This window comes from Drosophila novamexicana, unplaced genomic scaffold (assembly GCF_003285875.2).
Source record: "Drosophila novamexicana strain 15010-1031.04,08,12 unplaced genomic scaffold, DnovRS2.1 tig00000817-arrow-arrow-pilon, whole genome shotgun sequence".
Lineage (NCBI taxonomy): Eukaryota > Metazoa > Arthropoda > Insecta > Diptera > Drosophilidae > Drosophila > Drosophila novamexicana.
Genome location: NW_020824827.1, coordinates 1,874,043 through 1,893,291, shown reverse-complemented (window position 1 = coordinate 1,893,291; position 19,249 = coordinate 1,874,043). Strand labels below are relative to the sequence as shown.

The window sequence follows — 19,249 nt, the reverse complement described above, 5'->3', positions numbered from 1 at the left end:
TTATTAGGTCGTTTAGAACTAAAGCTAATAAATTAAGTGCTTAAATCTAAAGTAAATATTTAAATACAATACCCGATTTAAGGCAACAGAGCAATAACAAGAGAATATGCACATATATCATTGTCGTCTAGTCGTACATTGTATATAGCACCTGTGATGTGGCTTTTATCAATATGGCAAAAATCAGCTGAAATGGCGCATCTCTGTCAATAACAATCAGTTTTGTGGGGGGTTTTATTGTTAGCGGCGCAACGAAATGCAAAGCACGCAAAACTTAGCCAGGCGAATTCTAGGAAATATATAAATTTCGATCAAAATGGCTACTTTGGCAAAGCCAAAAAAAGAAGTGCGTATCCATGTAATTGTATATGTATAAATAGATGTAAATAACATTCAATTGTAGAAAACGAAAAAACAAAGGGCAATCCACGATCGCCAGCAAGAGGCAGAGGCGGAGGGGAACGAGAATGAGTTGTCAACAAATATTGTTGACCACGAACAAAGGCAACTAGATAATGCGTCGCTGCTGGAGGAGTTCGAGCGTGTTGCTGCACTGGCCAGCAGCAGCAACAAAGCCGAAGCCATCATCAGTCACGATTGCTGCATATCAAGTGACGTAGTACCGGGCGAGCTGGAGATAACAACAGCAGCAACAGATACACAGGCACCTGCAGCAAGTGAGGAACTTGAGCCAGCGCCCAGCGCGCCATGTGCACCCGTTGCACCGGCGGCATGCGTTCCCTTGGTGCAATATCCCAATCTGGAGCCGATACGAGTAGCCAATGCGCTGGTCGAGGAGCAGAAGACGCCGATTGTTTATAGGGAACGGGTGGCGCGCTCGGCGGGCTTTGCGCTGGCCAGCAGTAATCTGAAGCCGTTTAGCAGCGAGCAGCTGAAGCAGATCTATCAATGCTCGGACTTGCAACTGGTCAAGCAGTTCGAATTGGAGTTCCTAATGAACACACTGCTCGAATCCAGTGAAACAGATCCGCTCTATCTGGCACTGCAGGAGTACTACAACTTGCAGGGCAAGCTCTCGTCAAATTTGCACGATGTCAAAGACAAGCGCAAGGAATGCCTGGACACGCAGCAGCTGGTCTGGACGCGGGAGCAGGTGACACGCAGCTTCAGCGCCAGCTGCGGCGATGGCAACGTGGTGCGGGAGAGCATAACTTACGAGTGAGACGAACCTTAAATCCTTATCAATCCCATTAAATAATATACATCATATTTTAGACGCATTAAAGTTGACCCAATTCGGTTGGAATCTGCCACGGCGGCATTAACATTCCTCTACGACCTGGTGTGCCATACATACACCTCGAACCTGATTACGGCAAAGATAACAAAAGTGAAAATCGATCAGCTCATTGACGAGCTGCTCGCGTATCCTGTGGATGCCCAGGCAACTATTGTTTTGCACAACCAATTGGATGCAGCTGCTCTTGAGTGCGTGGCCAAACTTCGACGCGCCATCTGCATTCTCTTTAGCTTTGCGCGACGACCGAGTCCTAATGCGGTATTTCTTATAATATTCTCAATCTCAGTATGCACACTGAGCAAATGTTTTCTTGCAGAACTTTGATGCGGATCTGAAGCTTTGGCTGCGCAAGCTTGTTGCACTGCAGCTGTTGCTGGCGACCAAGGAGGATCATTGGTTTCTGCTCTTCAACATTTTGCGTTGCCCCAACGGCGTCGGCGCCTGGGCTGCTGAATTTTTGCAGCTGCCTGGCATGGTGCAAGCACTTTCAAAGTCGAATGGAACGCAGCCCAATGAGCTGCCGCTGCCACTCGCTTCTCCAGAAATTAATCACTGCATCGCCGTGCTGCAAATTCTGCTGCTGCCCATTAAAAAGCGCAACGAGTATCTGAAGAGTCAGGCACAAGCGCACCGGGAGCTTTCGCATGCAACGGGTGGTGCTGAGCGCTGGACAGTCGTCGACTCGGATGGCGAGGATACACTGACGCCGACAGGCGAATGTGTGGGCCTTAAGGAGACCGATCTGATAGCGCTGCTCAATCAGCTGCCGTTCGATAAGCTCTTTACGTAAGCTCTGCTCTGGCCCATTTATGATTGATTAATTATAGTTATCTTGCTTGACAGCTCCGCCTTGTGCATTGAGAAATTCCTGAATGACTACATCATTGAGCCGGACATGATAACGCCCCAGCAGATGCTTACGGTAGTGGCCTTTTTTGCTCAACTGGTGGAGACGCTCGGCGAGGGCATGATGACGTACAACAACGAACGCTACAAGCAGCTGGCCAAGCGTCTGGGACGCCTGGTGCGCCATTCGCTGCAGTACGCCTCCGATTACCATGAGCTCTTCCTGTAAGTTAACCCTGGCAATGTGCATGCCTTTCAGCTAAAACATGAGTCCATTGCACTTTGCAGCAACAACAATTTGCCCAAGTCGCAGGAGCTTTGCGAGCGCATTGAGCTGGAAATGCAAGCATTGCTTATACGCGCCTGCAGCTACATTTATCGCTCGCGCAATTTGGGCACCTGGCAGTACTTCTCCACGCTGCCGTACACGACGCTTCATGCGGACATTATTTGGCATCTGTTCTACTATCTTAACGTGGGCTTTCCCAGCGATTTGACCATCCAGCTGACCGCTGATCCGGAGACTGTATTTCAGACAGATTTCTGGAGCAAGTTTGATGTGGCCAATGCGGATGTGTCCGCTGAGGATATGTACTATCTATTGCAGGCCTTCTTCGAGATGGCCAATGCACGCGATCGCACCAAGGACTGGCCAATAATCCGCATCATTTGCTTAACCATCTTTCAGGTAGGTTATCATAATCAATGTTTCCACTTTGTCATTTCATACGTTCAAAACATCCGCAGATTGGCTTTATTCATCAAAGCACTCGCGAGTTCTGCTACAAAGCCGCACGAGATATGCTCATCAGCATTACCCTGGCCTATGAGGAGCTCTTGGATTGCCTGTTGTTGCAGCTGAAGACGCGGTTCGCTGAGATCGAGCAGGCGGCATATCTATTCAAGGCTCTGCCGCTAGAGATCTGGCGCCCAAGCATGGACAGCTTTGAGCTGCTCTCCAACTGGTTGCTACACTTTGATTACCAAACCGCTGAGAACCGACTGGCGCGTCTGATCATTGGCCATCTCAACTGGAGCTTTGATGACGAGGGTCGTCTTTATTTACAGCATAACATTCACGTGCGCATGGCTTGTCTTGTGGCCGAGGCTATAAGCAAGCACACGCCGGAGGTACTTGGTGCCTCCAGCATCTCGGAGAGCGTGCGGCAGGTCTCCTCGCTGATCGACTCGACGCAGTCCAGCCGCGAACAGTTCACCAACTGGTGCTGGCGTATGATATCCATGCTGCGTCTGCATCTGATGGATCAGAGTGTCGAATCTGTTAAACGCACGCTGCAGCATCCGACGGAGCCGTTGCTCTTTGTGCCAGACCTGGAGCGTCTGGAGATGATTTGGCAGGGCGTCACCGAGCAGCGCCCACTCGCAATGTATGTCGCCGTTTTGGTCAGCCTACATGGCCATTCGATACCGCTTATATGCCAGCATGGCTTCGAGCTGCTCCAACAGCTGCTCAGCGACCATCGCCATGCGGCTGTCATACGCAGCCTCGAGCTGATTGTGCCGCTGTTCCTCGAGACGCCCGATACGCTGGCCAACTGCGAAAGGTAAGCAATAAATAAATCAACTTATACAACTACTTATAGAACATTTTGTTGACAGTTTTCAGAAGCTGCTGATAACGCTGCTCAATGCGGACAGAACTTACCTGAAACTGGCCAAGGACATGGTTTATGCCAATTCCATTGGTCCCATTCTCGAATTGCTGGATAATATGCTGCATCATCAGATTGTGTCCTATACCAAGTAGGTCTTCTTAATATTTGATCAATCAACTATCACGTCTTTGCCTACCTTCTAGCTATGGCCTCTGCTCGCCTTTGAATCTTATAAATATCTGGCTCAATTGCTTTACTGCATTACCTGGCTGGGCACAGAATGCGCACGTTCTGTACCTTCTGGATAAGATGCTACGAATCGCCTATCAGTTCGCCGATTGTCGAGCGCAGGCCGTCGAGTACTTTTACAACTACTACAAGGTAGATGACAGAAATTGTATTTCATAAAAGTCTGATATAAAAATCGTTTTTGCAGGACTGCGCCGACTGGAAGACACCACCAAAATCTTCGGCACTGAAAGCGCTATTTGGCGGTCAGGCAAACTTGCGTATACCCGTGCTCTCGCCCCAGAATTGCTGGTTAAATCTTGTGCTATTAGAGATTGAATTCAGGCTGCAGGACACACGCTTTTGGCCGGAACTCTTGCGTCAGCTTTCCACACAAACGGTGGAGGCGGCGCTCAAGAAAACTCTTGCGCTCAGCAAGACGAATAGCTTTCCGGCCCAGCAGCTGGTTATCTACAAATACGCACAGCTGCTGAGCAGCATGGATGTCACACATGCGCTCTTTCCGATCTTCTGCCAGAAATTCTTTGAGCTCTATCTGTGGCGAGTGCCCGCCGAATGCGACGCACAGCAGCTGAATCAAAACTATGGTGTCGCCGAAAAGTTCTACGAGCACAACGTAACTCTAATGAAGTCGATTAAGACGCAGCTGAAGTCCGCCGAGGTCTATTACGCTGCTGTTGCCACAAAGCGCGCCCAGGACGATGCTCCCGCGCACATGTATCGCAGCTGCACGAAGCTGATGCAAAGCTGCGCGCTCTGGCTGGAGGACACGCAGATTAATAAATTCGCCAGCGATGCCTGCCAGCTGCCGGCACAATATAACAGCGAGAAGCTGCGCGAGCTGCTCAACGGCCATGTCACGCACTGGACCGAGTTTATTAGCCCCGCCGATCTGCGCAAGGAGCAGCGCGATCAGGCGAACAAATGGTCCGCCAAGATGTATCGCGTGCACGCACACAAGACCTTGCGCTCTGCGCTCCAGCCCAAGCCGAGACTGCCACCCGCCCAGCGTCTCAAAGCTAATCTGGCTACCTATGATAAACGCCTGCCACCACCCACCCACACTCGTCCGGAGCAAATCCAAAAGCGTCCCATCGACGGGCTGACGCTGTCCGAGCTAAAGCGTCTCATACAAACTCTCAACAGCACCGCCAAGTAAGATAAGTAGGGACTTATAAAATGGAAGAAGATCTACGGGATGTAATTAATGTTTTAGTTAATGAGTAGCGCACAGACGGAGACATCTCCGACCCCATAAAGTATATATATATTCTTGATCAGTATCAACAGCAGAGTCGATCCGCCTGTTCGTCTGTCTATTTCTAGTCTCTCAGCCTTGAAGCTATTGTCATGAAGCTTTGCATACATTTACTCTTTCTATTGCACACAGTATATATGTCGGAACCGAATGGATCGGACCACTATATCATATAGCTGCGATAGGAACGATCGGTCCAAAATTAGGTTCTTGTATGAAAAGTTTTCTGTTTATTAAGATATCTTGAGCAAACTCGGCATTAACTATATTCCCTGTGCTTGTTATTTACTGGCAACGCAATTTTGATTATTTTTTTTATTAATTCTTCGTAATATATTGGGTTAAATATAATATTTATAACTATCTAATTGCCTACTCTATTTCCCTAATAGCAAGTTTCATTACAATACGTCGGAGCTGAATTCCCTTAACCTAAATTATCTGGAACGCGTGCCAGCCTTGTACCAGATGGTGCCTTACAATGAGACGCGCAGTAAGGAATGCGAATCCTTACTCTTCAACCGAAAGTGCGTGCGACCGGCACAAATCCAGCTGGTGCCGGAGCACATACGTCGCAACGAGCAAGTGGCGCGAAAGCAGGAACAGAACAGGGAACGTCACGACAAGATCGTAGAAGAGATGCTGGCACTTAATGTGGATGGCTTCGCACAGGCCATCGAAAAGCTGGGCAGTTGCATACGGCAGCTGCTGCAGGAGCAGGCCAAGCCCAACAAACAGGTGACGCCCATTGGCGTTGGCTTCTTCTACCATGTTGTAGACAACATGAACGATATAACCATGAAGTTTCAGCCCACAAACGATTTCTATTCCCAAGTGCTGGAGGAACTGGGCGTCAGTATAGATTTATATCTAATGTAAATCATATAAATTAATCATATTCTTTTTTGCAGATATTTATTCAAGCCGAGCAGGCGAAGCAGGGTCTGACTGTGCTCCGTTTGGCGCTGCAACGTGGCGACCTGGTGGAGCAGCTGGCCGGCGTGTTTGTGCCCTGCCGCACGGATGCCGAACACTTTCTGGACATGTATCAGTTCCTCATCGACTCGCATCTCAAGCGCTGCGATACCAAAATTCTATTCGTGCTGCTGTCCAAGTTCGATTTACTCAGCTGGCTGGAGGCCTATCAGCCGAAGCTAAGCGAAATAAATCGGCTGCTGTTGCTCGTGCTGCAAGGTCTAGAGTCCTGGTCGCAGCCACACAGCAGCCTTTTGCAGGATCAATTCCGTCGACAGCTGGTGCACATTTTTACCTACGACTTTCCGCAGCATTACGGTGAGGTCATGCAGCTGGTGCTCGATCGCGTATCTGACCAGAAACTGATGCCGGTGGTGCTGCTCGATCTACTTAATGCGCTGCTATCGCCCGCCAGCTCGGTTCTGACATTGGACTGCACGGAGGTGCAGCTGCACGAGGTGGCCTTTGACTTTGCCCGTCGCCAAAAGTTGTTTACTCTGAAGGCGTCGACGGAGACGATGTTGCTGTTTGCGCGGCACTTTCAAAAGGAGCGACTGCATCATGGCCTCCATGGACTGTATCCCAAGCACAAGGATTATTGCCAGCCGCTGGTCATGTGGTTCACCTGCTTTGGACACGTGCTCCTGGCAGCCGCTATTTGCAGCTACCAGGAGCTGCTGGCCGATCAGAGTGAGTATCAGCTCGAGGATCATACAATGGAAGCGAGCTAAACGAACTCCCTTTTAGTTAGCGACATTGTATTTGGCTCCATTGTGGAGACCTATGCACCATGGTTAATCCCATACACGGAGCAAACGGAACAGGCGGCAGGCGCTGCCGCGCACTGGATACGTCAGCTTAGTCCCGATCAAGGCAAGGTCCTGCTGCCATGGAGTGAGACGCATGTGGCAACCAGCAAGCTTATTATCAGATCCTTTATAGCCAATATTGTGCAGGTGGTGCAGTATCTGCCCGCTTCAAGCAAGATACTGGAGCACGTTTTCGCTTGGTATGTGCACCACTTTGCCCAACTCAACGTAGCTGGTCATGTGCTGGCGCCCATTCACGAGGGACTTGCACAACTGCCCTGGGAGCGCTTCCTGCCGCCCGCTCAGCACATTGAACTGCTCTATGAGAGCGTGCAGCGCTTCATACCCGAGTCTCATGCTATGCTAGGGCACATATTTATACGGATCGATTGGAACACCTGGTTTACACAAATGCTGCAGCCGACGGGCCTGCTCTCGCATCTATTCAACATCTTTATCAAAATGGCTTTCGAGCCAAACATTCACATGCATCCCAACACAAGCAAGATTCTCGAGGATGCCATCAAGCATCCCTGGTATCTCGTCGAGTACAGCGAACTGGAGCAGTTGCTGAAGTGGTTCGTGACCCATGTGGAGCCGGCCATTGTGCTAAAGTTGCCCACGGAGAGCAACTACGTTGATCGCGCCGTTCTGGAGTAGGTAAACAAGTACAATAGTCGAAGAATTGACTCATGATTCATCCTTTGTAGTCTTCTGCGCGTGGCCTGCGCTATGCTGCCAGACAGCAGCACGCATGGAGCAGTAATTCAGGCAACAGCCAAGCGCATGCTGTACACACGGTCTATGATGAGTATGCAGCGCGCCTGTGGAGCCAAGCACAAGAAGCTGTTGGCCACCAAGGAGGGTGAACGCAGTTTTAGCGTTGCTTTTGAAAAGCTTCTGGATTCGATTGACCTGGCCATCAGCGGCTGCAGTGAACAGCGCACGCCGGAGGAGCAGCGTCGTGAAGCACTCAATCTTATGCTCGAAATTGTGGCGCCCACACAGACGCAAAGCGAGGAGATCTCCAAGTAAGTTGAGATATAAATAAAAGCGTCGTTAATAAAGCTAACCCAATCCTCTATGCTTGCAGCCTCCACATCCAAACACTTGTGCGCTGGCAACATCAATGTCCGCCAGCCAATCCGGTCATGTGTGCGGCTCTACCTGCCATTGGGCATCTGAATACCTATATTTCGTGCATCTACACGCTCCTGGAGTCCACCATTGAGTGCTATTTCCGCAGATCGACGGAGAACGCCCCTTGGCATTCGCCCAGCTGGCGGGATCTGTTTGAGGCTCTGCAAATGTCGCTGCCCAAGCTCGAGCTGATGCCCGTCATGCGCGGCGGCTATTTCTTTTCGCTGCACATCTTTGTGCTCTACAAGTTGGAGGAAATCGAAACGGATGGCGAAAAGGTCACATTCCTGCAGGACCTCACGCAATTACTGGAGAATTTGAAAACTAATCCGCAAACCGAACCGCGTATGGCGCTCGTCTGGGGTCTCATTATATCACGTGGCTGTAAGCTACTTCAGAGTTCGCAGCATGTGAAGAAACCGCTCTGTATGCTGGCGCGCCACCTGCAAATAGCCTCAACAAAGGCCGAGGGCTGGAGCGATGGTCTGCTGGGCGTTATTGGCCTTAAATCGGAGAATATTACCAATAAGTTCGAATCATATACCTTTTCCACATATATATATATTTATATATATATATATATATATATATTTACTAATCAAACCGATTTCTTATTACAGACGCAAGGTGCTGACCCGTTGCCTCGCATGCATAATCTACTCGCTCTTTCCGGCCAGCCGGGACTTACGACTGCCTTGCGAGGAGTACGAAAGCGCCATGCGGGAGCTGGCCATGCTGTTGGCCAATAAGAAATTCGTGGACGTTAAGCCGCTGATTGTCAGGGCCGTAACCATTCTCAAGGAGCAGCTGTTGCCGGACGTGCGATCTGTGCCCCATTTGATTTGCCGTCTGATCGATGTGTTCTATGAGGAGAGCTATCTAACGACCATTCCGGAGGTATGGGATTGCGATTTCAAGCTAAAAGCAACCTAGTTATCGTTGTGGCAGCCAGTTGTGTTAATTTTTTCTACGGATTATAGATATATATATATATATACATACATATTTACATGGAAGAATAAAGTGATACTTTTTTTTGCTACTTTGGAAATTGCAAGCAAAAACATTTAAACCAAGTATGTGGATAACTTTAATGTTTACAACTTATGGACTAAAATTCATTAATCAGTTTGGAGCGTGCATACTTGAAGCTATTTGTTTAAGCGTAGTGACAGTATGTGATACACTATAACGATGGTGCGACATTTTGATGGTTTTTAAATTGAATACAATTCAGACATACTAGTGCGAGTATAAATATTGAGCTAACGGAAAGATAACAATCAAATATATATATATATAAAAATAAAACTCACAAGCACAAATTGCTACATAAACTATATAAATAACACTTATAACTTATACAACTAGTCGTACGGCTTGGACAGAGGAAATCCTTTAGTCATCCAGCGCAAAGTTGGATAACTGCAGATGTTGCAGATTATTGCGCGCATCAAAGTAACCGGTGTCCGTTGGATTATCCGGCGTTGGAACAAATGGTGGCTCCATATGCCCGATGTTCTCCCAATCAATGCCGGCAAAGTGACGCATTTGCTGCACCTCTTTGGCAGCTGGGCGCTCCGCGGGCTCCATGGTCAACATCAGCTCCACAGCCTCCATGGCATCAGCCGACAAAGCCTCATCCCCTTCAGGCCATTCAATGTCTGCAACACGGATTAATTAACTTAATTGGAGCTTAATGAAGCACATCAACTTGTACTTACTCTTATTGAGAATGTTGTCAAATACTTTCTGGGGCGTTTCGTCGTTGAAGGGCGGTATGCCAGTCATGAACTCGTAGAAGCACACGCCCAGCGCCCACCAGTCAACGGCCGGTCCATGACCCTGTTTGAGCAGCAGCTCCGGCGCCAAATAGTCGGGTGTACCAAGGATGCGTTCGTTAGATACGCGAGCGCCGCGTCGCACCGATTTGGGCGTACGAAATGGTGTATTTACGTTTATGGTATTTTTGGGCGTCTTGGGAGCAATGCTGCCGCCATGATTTATAGGCGACATTGTTGGATCATCGGCCAGCTTTAGATGGTACTGAGCACCGGATAGCTTCTCCACGGCCGCGTGCTCAAGCTTTTTATTTTCAATGGAAAGTGGCAGGGCAAATCGTGTAGCCTTTAATTTGCCCAACAGGCCTCCATCACGACGCGGCAGCTTCTGTGAGGACACGGGCGTCGAGAAGACCACATTGGCCACGCTGGCCTCAGAGCCCAGCAGATGCTGCATGGGCAAGTCATCATCCGACAGAGAACGCACCTTGAGCACACCACGTATGGGCGAGGAGCGCGCCTTGCGCTTTTTGGGCGTACTGCTGCCAATGTTAAGAATCTCGATCTCTTGGGTCAGGCCAGTGCTTGTACTGGCATTGCTGGAAGCATCTACCTCCATGCTTGACATGTTATCCGAGCGATTGACCAGGTTTATTTTGCGCTTCATGCCACGCAGAAAATCAGGTCGCTTAAAGTGCTTGGAGTTGTTACGGAAAGGCGAATTCATGCGTATGCCACTTAGCTCATTGGCGTTATTTGTCATATTATAGCTGAAATTAGAAGCTGAATTGAATGCGTTTCATGGCAATGAATTGCTGTATGAATGATTAACCTGGGCGAGTAATCGGAGCAGCTGTATTCTTCCTTTGACTGACTGAGATTATCTGGGTTCTTCTCTATGGAGGAGGCGGTACTCTCACAATTCAAATTCAGATGACAGCTAGAGTTATCGTCACCTTTTCGACTGGACACGCCCGAGTCCTCCTGGAGCTTCGAATTGCGGTTGCGCTGTTTAATACGAATTCAATGTCAATATTTTAAGGCGCAAAATTGTTATTAAGTGGAAAATTGTGAGAGACAATCCTCTAAATATCATAGTTATACCCTGTTCAGTTCCTGATCTTTTTCATTATTTTAATTAGTTAATTGATTTTTTATTTCTTACAAAAGCTTTGTTGATCTGTTAAATGTTTAGGTTGGTCTATATCATATACTTATTATTTATCCCAACTTTATTTGTGAATTTGAAAATGGAATTTTGTGTGCGCTTAATATAAGAATGCAGAACTTTTATATGAGTTCTATATCTTTAACGAAAAAGTTCTTGGATTTAGGCAAGAAATGGAATTGAAGCGGAGTAAAAATACGTGGGTTGAACCTACAAACATTTGTGGTTTCAGCCTAAGCTGTTATCATTTCAATATTTTAACCTATTGCAATGACAATAGGCACAATCCCTGGAACTACAAGAACAACAATAACGACATGGCCACACACAAAGAAAGAAACTAGTGACACACACACACACACAGGATACAACGCACCTCGTCGAGCGAACGCCTGCGTACCATGGAAAACTCAAACGAAGCTTCGTTCGCATTTTCCAACTTGACAACATCTTTACCATCGCCGTTCTTGTCCTGTTCGGCAAATTTGCAGCCCTTTTGGGTGAATGAAGCATATGCATATTTAACGGGGGCAGCTGGGTACGCCCAGTGTCTGACACTCACCTGGCACTTGGCACGTGCACTAGCACTGGCATCTTTACTGACGCTATCCAAAATGAATTCGACGCGTCGCTTTGTTGTTGCCGGAGCCCCGCCCGCGGCTGCTGCCTCCAGAGGCGGCGAGCACTTGCTGATGTCCGCCGACGTGCAGGTGTGATAGGAAGACGAGCTGCTGTCCAGAAGCTGCAAACCAACGGAATTTATATTACATATATATATATAAATAAATATCTTGTGTATTTACATTATTGTTCGTGTTGCAAGTGTGCGTTATGGAGATGTTAACCTCCTCGGCAGAAAAGAAGGGTGAAACGCCAGAGATTTTGCTATCGCTCGTCTTTTCCGCATCATTGAGCGATGTGTCTGCCTCGCTGTCCGAGGACTCCATGATGTGGCTGTGCTTGTTCATAGCCTGCATTAGGTGCGAGGTGCCCGTGCCTGTGACCGTCATCAAGGCACAGCCTACAACGCCGTTGTCCTGAAACTTCTTCTCTGAGCCAAAGGATAAGTGTGAGGTGAGCGATAAAAGCTGGCCCGGCGTACGCGCATTGAGATTGGGCGAGCAGTTGATGAGATCGGATATCTCCAGGTCTCGACGCAATTCAATTTTGCTCAGACCAAAGTCGGTCAGCTTCACATGGCCGCTGGCCGACAGCAGCATGTTGTCCGGCTTGATGTCGCGATGCACAATGCCATGCTGGTGCAGATATTGCAAGGCCATGACCATCTCGGCCACGTAAAAGCGAGCCGTCGCCTCGTCAAAGTAGCCATACATGGCCAGCAGCGATTTGAGATCGCCGCCCACCATGTACTCCATAACCAGATAAACGGAAGACATCGATTGCAGCGAGTAAAAGAGATTCACACAGAACGGTGAACGCGACAGGGCCAAAGCGTTGCGTTCGGTTATCACCTGGGAGACCATGTTCTTGTTGATCATCTCCGACTTGCGCATCACCTTGATGGCAAACAGTTTATTCGCATCGTTGTTCTTATAGCCGAGGAACACCTTGCCAAATGCGCCACGGCTGATGGGCTTGATAATAACGAAATCCCTAATGGTGGGCAGCTGCAGCGACAGAAACGTAAATAAATATGGTGTATATACATGTGTGTGTGTGTCAAATAACGGCACGCTTATGTCCACTGTGTGCGTCCTGAATGTGTGGGTGTGCTGTAACTGTAATCACACATTTACCTTTGCATTATGCGAGTGATTCTCCGGTTTAGTAGTTAATATATTAATTTTCTTCAACAGCTCCTCGTGCTCGAAAGTGGAGCTAGTTTTCTTTGGCGTTTTGTAGTCAATTTGCACCTCGATTTGCGATGCCGACGGATCAGCGTGTTCCATGTTATCCTCTAATTCTTGATTATCTTCACTTTTCTGCTTCGCCGGATATCTTTCGCGCGTAAAGTTATTTTGGACAACCCTTGTTAGTATTGCCTAGACATCTGCATATTTAATTAATGTACGTTCACAATACAATTTAAATTCATAGATTTAAATAGCATTAATTTAAGTTATTACGAAGTTTTCAAAGCAACAATTTAAACAGCGCGTCGACTTTTTTCTTTATCATAGTGTTCAATAATTGTTTATTTACAGGGTTGCATTTTCGGAACAAGTTGACAGTCCTATGCAGACACGTTGATATTCAAATGTATAGACGGTATGCATCTACTATAACCGGATTTAAATAATTACCTTTAAAGAAACATTGGAGCAGGGTTGGTATATTATTCTGTATGGTGTACAAAACACATTTATAATGTTTACTTTCCTAAAGAACAATTTTGTAATAGTTGCAGACGCAAAAGAAAACCTTTGCGAAGAACAGTAGTCAAAATAACGATTAATCAAGGCGCATGAAACTTATCGATTAGTCGATGATTGCTTCGATTATTTTCAAAACAAGTACATTTGAAGAAAGCCCGCGCAAACTCTGCTCAATTCTATTTGATGACTTTTTCTAAGCGCTAGAATATTACTTCTACGCCGTAGTCTCCTAAATGAAAGCCATTCTTATGATTCGCAAATCTTATTTATTTTCCATTTACGCACATCTTCTGCCTTGACATTTTCTAATATGCGAGTTGTAAGAACATATGACAATTTAGACCTTGTCACGGGTTCAAGTCCAAAAAGAAACAAGCGCTTATTAAAGTGATCTTTATTTTTAAAATATTTGAATTTTTACATATTCTTTTTGTGTGTTTTTTTTTTATATACTAATACAAATCATGGTCACAAATAAAATGAAGATACACAAATCTTATAGTTCTTGTACAGCTATAGCTACATATGTCTTATGTATGATAAATTTTAATGTGCCTATTATTTTTTCTTTTTGTACCTTATATCCTACTGATATCATTTAGTTGGGGAGATAGACAGATTTGTCAGTGCATAGCTGAGCCTTGCGTCCACGCCGGACGCCGAAGCACAGCTATGCAGCAAGAAATCATTAAAAGGCTGTTCATGTGCATATCGCGTAACTAACAACTTCCACAAGCTGGAAGAGGAGCAGCCAGCACTGCTGCACGGATTTGGTTTTTGCCCAATTTAGATGCTTACTCTAAACATGCAACATTGCAAGAACAAAAATTGTCACTACAACGTTACAACAATGAATGACACTCATCTTTAATGCCAAAGCTAACGGGTAGATGTTGGGTTGGGTCTTGGGATTTGAACTTAGCGTAAGTGAATCGCTCACATTATGGCGCAGCGGGATCTATTGGCACCCTCGCCCTCTACGGGCACGTCGGCAGCCGAATTGGCCACAGCATCCACGCCTTCGCCCTCAACATTCTCATTCGGCACCACATCCTTAACTGGCGTGCCGCTTTTCTTGGGTGTCTCCAGGCCAGCTTCCTGTCCCACAGTTACCTCATCGCTGCCCGACGATTTGTTTAGCTGCTGCTGCTCCTCCTCCTGGTTAATAGTGCCCGACACATTTTGCACCCCACCAACTTCATCATCATCGCCAGCTGGCGGCGTCTGGTCGTGGCGCTGGCGCGTAGACGGTGTGCTGATGGTAGTTTTGGAAAACCGCGACCGCAGCATTGTGAATGGTGATGCCAGGTTCAGGCTGAATAGATCGAAGCGTGCACGCTTCGGCGGCGACATTTCAACATCCTGGGCGAGATCATTGGCCGACTGGCTGCCAGTTAGCGGTGGGGGTGTGCGCTCACGCTTGCGTCCACGTCCAAAGAACGAGAACGAGAACGAAGAGCTGTTTGGTATCTCGGAGCCCACGGTCGCATTCATGCTTGTGTTGGTGCAGCTGGAGGTGTCCAGGTCACTGTTAACGCATCTATAACTGCCCAGCTTGCCGGGCGTAAGTGTGGCTGTCGGGCGTATACTACGCCGGCCGCTTATTTGGGCAAAGCTGCGTGCCGGTGCAGTTGCCGGCGAGCTGGATGGCTGTGCGGCCAGCTCCACCTCGTTGGTCGGCTTGCTGCTGCTGCGGAAACCGAAAAGATTGCGTCCGGGCGTGGAAGTGGCCGTGGGCTGTGTGCTCGCCACGTGATGCCGTATGGGCGAGGCATCCACTGTAAGTGGTTCCATTTCAACATCTTCTACAGCTTCTGGTTTTTGCTCTGCTTCCTCCGGCTGCTTTTTCGAACTTGGCGAATCGCTTTGCTGTGGCTTGCTGGGCGACTTCTGCTGGCTGGTTGCCGCCGCCGCCACCCTGCGCGAGGATTTGCGCTCTGAAGTCGGTGTGTTGGACACTGCCGCAACTTCGGGCTCGTTATCCAAATCAATGACCTCGACAGCGGCCGGTTCAACCTTCTTGGTTGCGGCAGCTTCGATCTTCTTGGCTGCGGCGGTGGCTACCTCAATCTTGGCTTCGGCAGATGGCGGCGCTGTTGGTTTTGTCTCGGGTTTGACTGGCTTGGCGGCTTCATCTTTGACTTCGGGTTTGACCGGCTCCTTCTTTTCGGACTGTTTCTCCTTGGGCTTCTGTTGCTCCCTCACAGCTTGAGTGTTTGAGCTGCCATTTTGATTGCTATTTGTGGATTTGTTAATGCCATTTTGGCCCTTCTTCTCATCATCTTTCGGAGCAGAGGAAGAAGACGAGGAGGTTGAGGCCGTGGAGGAGGTGCTGGGGGATCGCTGTTGGGTAACGCTCGACTTCTTGAGAGCTACAAATGGACCCATAGAGATATTCGACTCGTTTTTCTTGCTCATATTGCTGTTCTGCGGACTGTTGGAGCGTCCATTGGATTGCTGCAGCCGCGAGACTGTGGTGCCACCAGCGCCTGCTCCGGTCAACGACATCGGCACGCGCCGCCCGCCAGAAGCTGAAGCGCCGCCACCTCCTCCTACATTATTCGGTTGTGCCATTTTGCTTAGCATTGGATCGTCGTCTACTTTGTACTAATTCGTATTGCACGAAGATTCTGGAAGATATGAAATAAAATGAACATACGGTTAAAACAGACGCTTCAAATCAACAACTTCTACCAGAAACTACATTACTTTTACATTTTGTTAAGCGCTTTAACTAGGCCCGAGAAATGATCAGCCCTCAGCTGAATTCTTTTGCACACTTCAAGTGAATCGAAAACGAAAGATAACCAAACACGCTTCATATTTTATTCAAGAGCAAAGCGATGCGGTTTGTTTACGTCGTATTTGTGGTTGCACCCAACAATGCTGTCGCATTCCTTGCGAGAACTGGCTTTGCCTCGCCTCTTGCCCCACTTACCACAGTTGCAGTTGTTGTTCTTTGTGTTGCTTGGCAATTATCAATCACAGATGCAGTTTCGTGTTTCGCTGTATCTATATTTTCTGACGTTAATCTTAGACGCTTAGCGTTCTTATATTTTTTTATTTTTTACACACGTGTTGACAGTTTAAAGTCGACTTTTTGTAATGGCTGGCAAAAGTTGTTGCACAGTGTTTAAGTAGTCGCAGTTAGGGTTTCAGGTAGACAGGAAGGTAGATAAAGCAGCAGCAGGAGCTGATTTGCTACCTGCCGCGGACAGCTGCGGCACAAATCGTTTTATGGACAACATCTGTATGTCGTAAATGATTATCGGGAATGGCCAGTAGCCTGACAATATAGTATATATCGGGATCGTAACTGCTGCGATCTGATAGCATGCAATAATTTCGGGATCAATTAATGTGTCAATGCTCCAACAGAAGAAATCGTTCCACTTTAATAAGTCTTGCTCCCCCACAAATTCTTAACTGGCTTCCGGTAAATGAACAAAGGGCTGGCACAAGCATACAGTACACAATCGATAAAGCCAACTTGAAGCTAAGTGGAAGTTTTTGTAGTAATTTATTTGTATATTGTTTGCAAACCTATGAAGAACGTATTTTGTTTATAATACTATTTTTTAAATAATTTTTTAGCTAATACAAATCTTAAGCCTTTTTAAAATGCGCAATCAACTTTTAGTTTCATTTATCGAGTGCTTACTGTAATTCTGGTTTGCGCACACTGCATGAATAGTTTTCAAAACAGCGCAAATACCTCAACAAATACCGGTCAGAGGGTGGCTAAGATGCAACGAAAAAAAAAACAAGTACAATTGCGGGAATGGAGGAAGAGTCGTTTCATGGGAGCAGCAAAGTGTGTTGCAGTTTTCTTTTAGAAAGTGCAGGAGGCAACAACGCGAAAAGTAAAACGGAGAAAGAGAGAAAATTTGCAGACACAAACATACACACACACACATGCACACGATGCTGCAGCAAACGACAATAAACACACAAGCAAACGCGCATTAAAATACATACACACATGCATTCACATGTATATAGTTATGCGCCAAGCCCTCGCGCCGTCACTGTATTCTTTTTTTTTTTGTTTTGCAGCACTTTAATAAACCAAACACAGGCAATATTCTGAGTATGTATGTATGTAGGTGCGACACAGCGGCGAGCATAGCGGGTGTATACATATGAATGTATGTATTTTGAAAATTAGTTTTGATGTTTACATTGCCAGTACAAAGTACGCGTTATAAATTACTTGATGCGTAAAATAAAAATAAACATAAAATGCAAAGTACTTTTCCCTGCTGCAACAAAGGCACACATACTTATGTTGCATATACAACCATGTACATACATACATAGATAAAAAGGCGGGTTACAGCGCGCGCCAAAATATTGAGCACTGTCTGCGCCAGTTGATATTTAACCGTATTTCTTTCTTTTCTTGAACCTTACAATTAAATATTCATATAAAATCGTAGTTTATAGATAAGAATCGAATGAATTGCTGATAATTCTTCAAAATTAGAAAGGCATTCAGCGTTGTGCCCTTTACCTTAATGCTTTGCCACCACTGTACCAGACAGGCTCAATTGACGGGGTTTATTTTAAAAATGGCGGAAGCTGCAGCGACAAATGATAAAAAAATAAGTACATACACACATTCTATTTAGACTTGGGCATATGTACGCGAGCATTTTTGTAAACATATCGATCACACACATTTTTCAAAGTTTCATATTACTACTCTGTATATTTCACCGAATTCGCAGTCTTTTATTATCTGCAATTGAAGCCCGGCAACTGTGCATGCTTTGTCTACACCAGACTCGAATCCTACCACAACACAAAATAAATAATTGACAGCTACACTTGTTTGGAAATATACATACATACATGTATATATAGGCATATGCAAAAATAAAACAAACCTTTTTCTTTTTAAAACACAGCAAATTATTTTTAAAATGAATAAGCCCCTAAAATCGGGGCGAGACCAAAAATGCTACCGACGCCAGTGAAAAAATTAAAAAACTAACGCGCGACGAAAAACAGTGTGACCGCACTTCATAAATAGACAAATACAAATTTCCCGAGTACAAAACCAAAAGGTAATTTTGTTTGTTCAATTACCGTAGACTACATTTTTAGTTTTTGGACCGTAGGTGATAAAGATCCAAATTATTCTGGTTTTCGGACAAATCTATGTTCCTTTTGCTTGTACAACCGATTTTTAGTGACGGAAAGTTAATATATTACCTCTAGACTTAAGTAATTAAGAAATAAAAGAAGTTTAACAGTGCCACCGAGTAATTTATTCCATATAACAGTTTAAGAGCTGTGTGATCGACGGCTTCGATCTCGATACTTATATTTAAATCAAACGTTATTTTAAAACTCTTGTCTTTGAGATGAATTCAACATATAATTTTATTTGAATGGAAAAATAAGGTTTTTAAAGATATATTCACCAGCTTCAGCAATTATGCTCTTCCCTATTTTTCTCACATATTTGTGAAACCGCAAAACATAATTGTACATATTTATAATTTTAATATTTGGCGTGGTGAAGAAAGATTTCTTGATTCAAATAAATTATACACATACAAATTTGAATTTACATTGGAAGATGGCCTGTCGAACAATGTCCTTTTTAAGTCGCATCGGTACTCGGCTCACTTGGCACTGTTAGCACGGATGTTAAATAGCTTAACGTATAAGGAAGCATGTATATACTTTCTTTTCAATCCTCGTGCTGAACTACAATGATTTAGTAAAATTCCTGACTCATGAGAGCCTTATATACTTATATATACTTTATCGTAGCCAATCAAAGAACACTTCCCCCGAAA

General features: G+C 46.1%; 3 protein-coding genes across 6 annotated transcripts; 1 reads left to right on the top strand and 2 right to left on the bottom strand.

The window, feature by feature from the left end:
- Nucleotides 1-79: 79 nt before the first annotated feature.
- On the top strand, nucleotides 80-9,213 carry LOC115764225 (ectopic P granules protein 5 homolog). The gene is made up of 16 exons (XM_030707139.1): nucleotides 80-346; nucleotides 404-1,179; nucleotides 1,237-1,519; nucleotides 1,578-2,047; nucleotides 2,105-2,332; nucleotides 2,396-2,795; nucleotides 2,855-3,672; nucleotides 3,728-3,871; nucleotides 3,927-4,104; nucleotides 4,160-5,127; nucleotides 5,623-6,082; nucleotides 6,142-6,895; nucleotides 6,953-7,670; nucleotides 7,725-8,045; nucleotides 8,108-8,683; nucleotides 8,775-9,213. The coding sequence occupies exons 1-16, from the start codon at nucleotides 317-319 to the stop codon at nucleotides 9,085-9,087; spliced, it is 7,437 nt and encodes a 2,478-aa protein (XP_030562999.1). The 5' UTR covers nucleotides 80-316; the 3' UTR covers nucleotides 9,088-9,213.
- A 221-nt stretch (nucleotides 9,214-9,434) lies between these two features.
- LOC115764226 (serine/threonine-protein kinase greatwall) lies at nucleotides 9,435-13,230 on the bottom strand. 2 transcript variants are annotated; one of them, XM_030707140.1, is made up of 7 exons: nucleotides 12,861-13,230; nucleotides 11,907-12,731; nucleotides 11,666-11,845; nucleotides 11,480-11,596; nucleotides 10,768-10,943; nucleotides 9,879-10,705; nucleotides 9,435-9,818 (listed from the first exon to the last, which is right to left on the bottom strand). In XM_030707140.1, exons 1-7 carry the CDS (start codon nucleotides 13,011-13,013, stop codon nucleotides 9,553-9,555), a joined length of 2,544 nt encoding a protein of 847 aa, XP_030563000.1. In that variant the 5' UTR covers nucleotides 13,014-13,230; the 3' UTR covers nucleotides 9,435-9,552. The 2 variants fall into 2 exon arrangements, with proteins under 2 accessions (XP_030563000.1, XP_030563001.1); XM_030707141.1 differs by lacking the exon at nucleotides 11,480-11,596 and having other exon boundaries at nucleotides 9,437-9,818; nucleotides 12,861-13,228.
- A 656-nt stretch (nucleotides 13,231-13,886) lies between these two features.
- LOC115764144 (nucleolar and coiled-body phosphoprotein 1) lies at nucleotides 13,887-18,409 on the bottom strand. 3 transcript variants are annotated; one of them, XM_030707017.1, is made up of 2 exons: nucleotides 18,329-18,409; nucleotides 13,887-16,069 (listed from the first exon to the last, which is right to left on the bottom strand). In XM_030707017.1, the coding sequence occupies exon 2, from the start codon at nucleotides 16,023-16,025 to the stop codon at nucleotides 14,376-14,378; it is 1,650 nt and encodes a 549-aa protein (XP_030562877.1). In that variant the 5' UTR covers nucleotides 16,026-16,069; nucleotides 18,329-18,409; the 3' UTR covers nucleotides 13,887-14,375. The 3 variants fall into 3 exon arrangements, with proteins under 3 accessions (XP_030562877.1, XP_030562880.1, XP_030562879.1); XM_030707020.1 differs by lacking the exon at nucleotides 18,329-18,409 and adding an exon at nucleotides 17,953-17,968; XM_030707019.1 differs by lacking the exon at nucleotides 18,329-18,409 and adding an exon at nucleotides 16,378-16,512.
- Nucleotides 18,410-19,249: the final 840 nt, after the last annotated feature.

Coding starts and splice junctions, on each gene's coding strand:
- LOC115764225 (XM_030707139.1), top strand. CDS start 317: ATGGCTACTTTGGCAAAGCCAAAAAAAGAA. Junction 7,671..7,724: donor GTTGATCGCGCCGTTCTGGA/GTAGGTAAACAA, acceptor CATCCTTTGTAG/TCTTCTGCGCGTGGCCTGCG. Junction 8,046..8,107: donor CAAAGCGAGGAGATCTCCAA/GTAAGTTGAGAT, acceptor CTATGCTTGCAG/CCTCCACATCCAAACACTTG.
- LOC115764226 (XM_030707140.1), bottom strand. CDS start 13,013: ATGGAACACGCTGATCCGTCGGCATCGCAAATCGAGGTGCAAATTGAC. Junction 11,597..11,665: donor GTGCACGTGCCAAGTGCCAG/GTGAGTGTCAGA, acceptor TTCACCCAAAAG/GGCTGCAAATTTGCCGAACA. Junction 9,819..9,878: donor TGACAACATTCTCAATAAGA/GTAAGTACAAGT, acceptor TCCGTGTTGCAG/ACATTGAATGGCCTGAAGGG.
- LOC115764144 (XM_030707017.1), bottom strand. CDS start 16,025: ATGCTAAGCAAAATGGCACAACCGAATAATGTAGGAGGAGGTGGCGGC.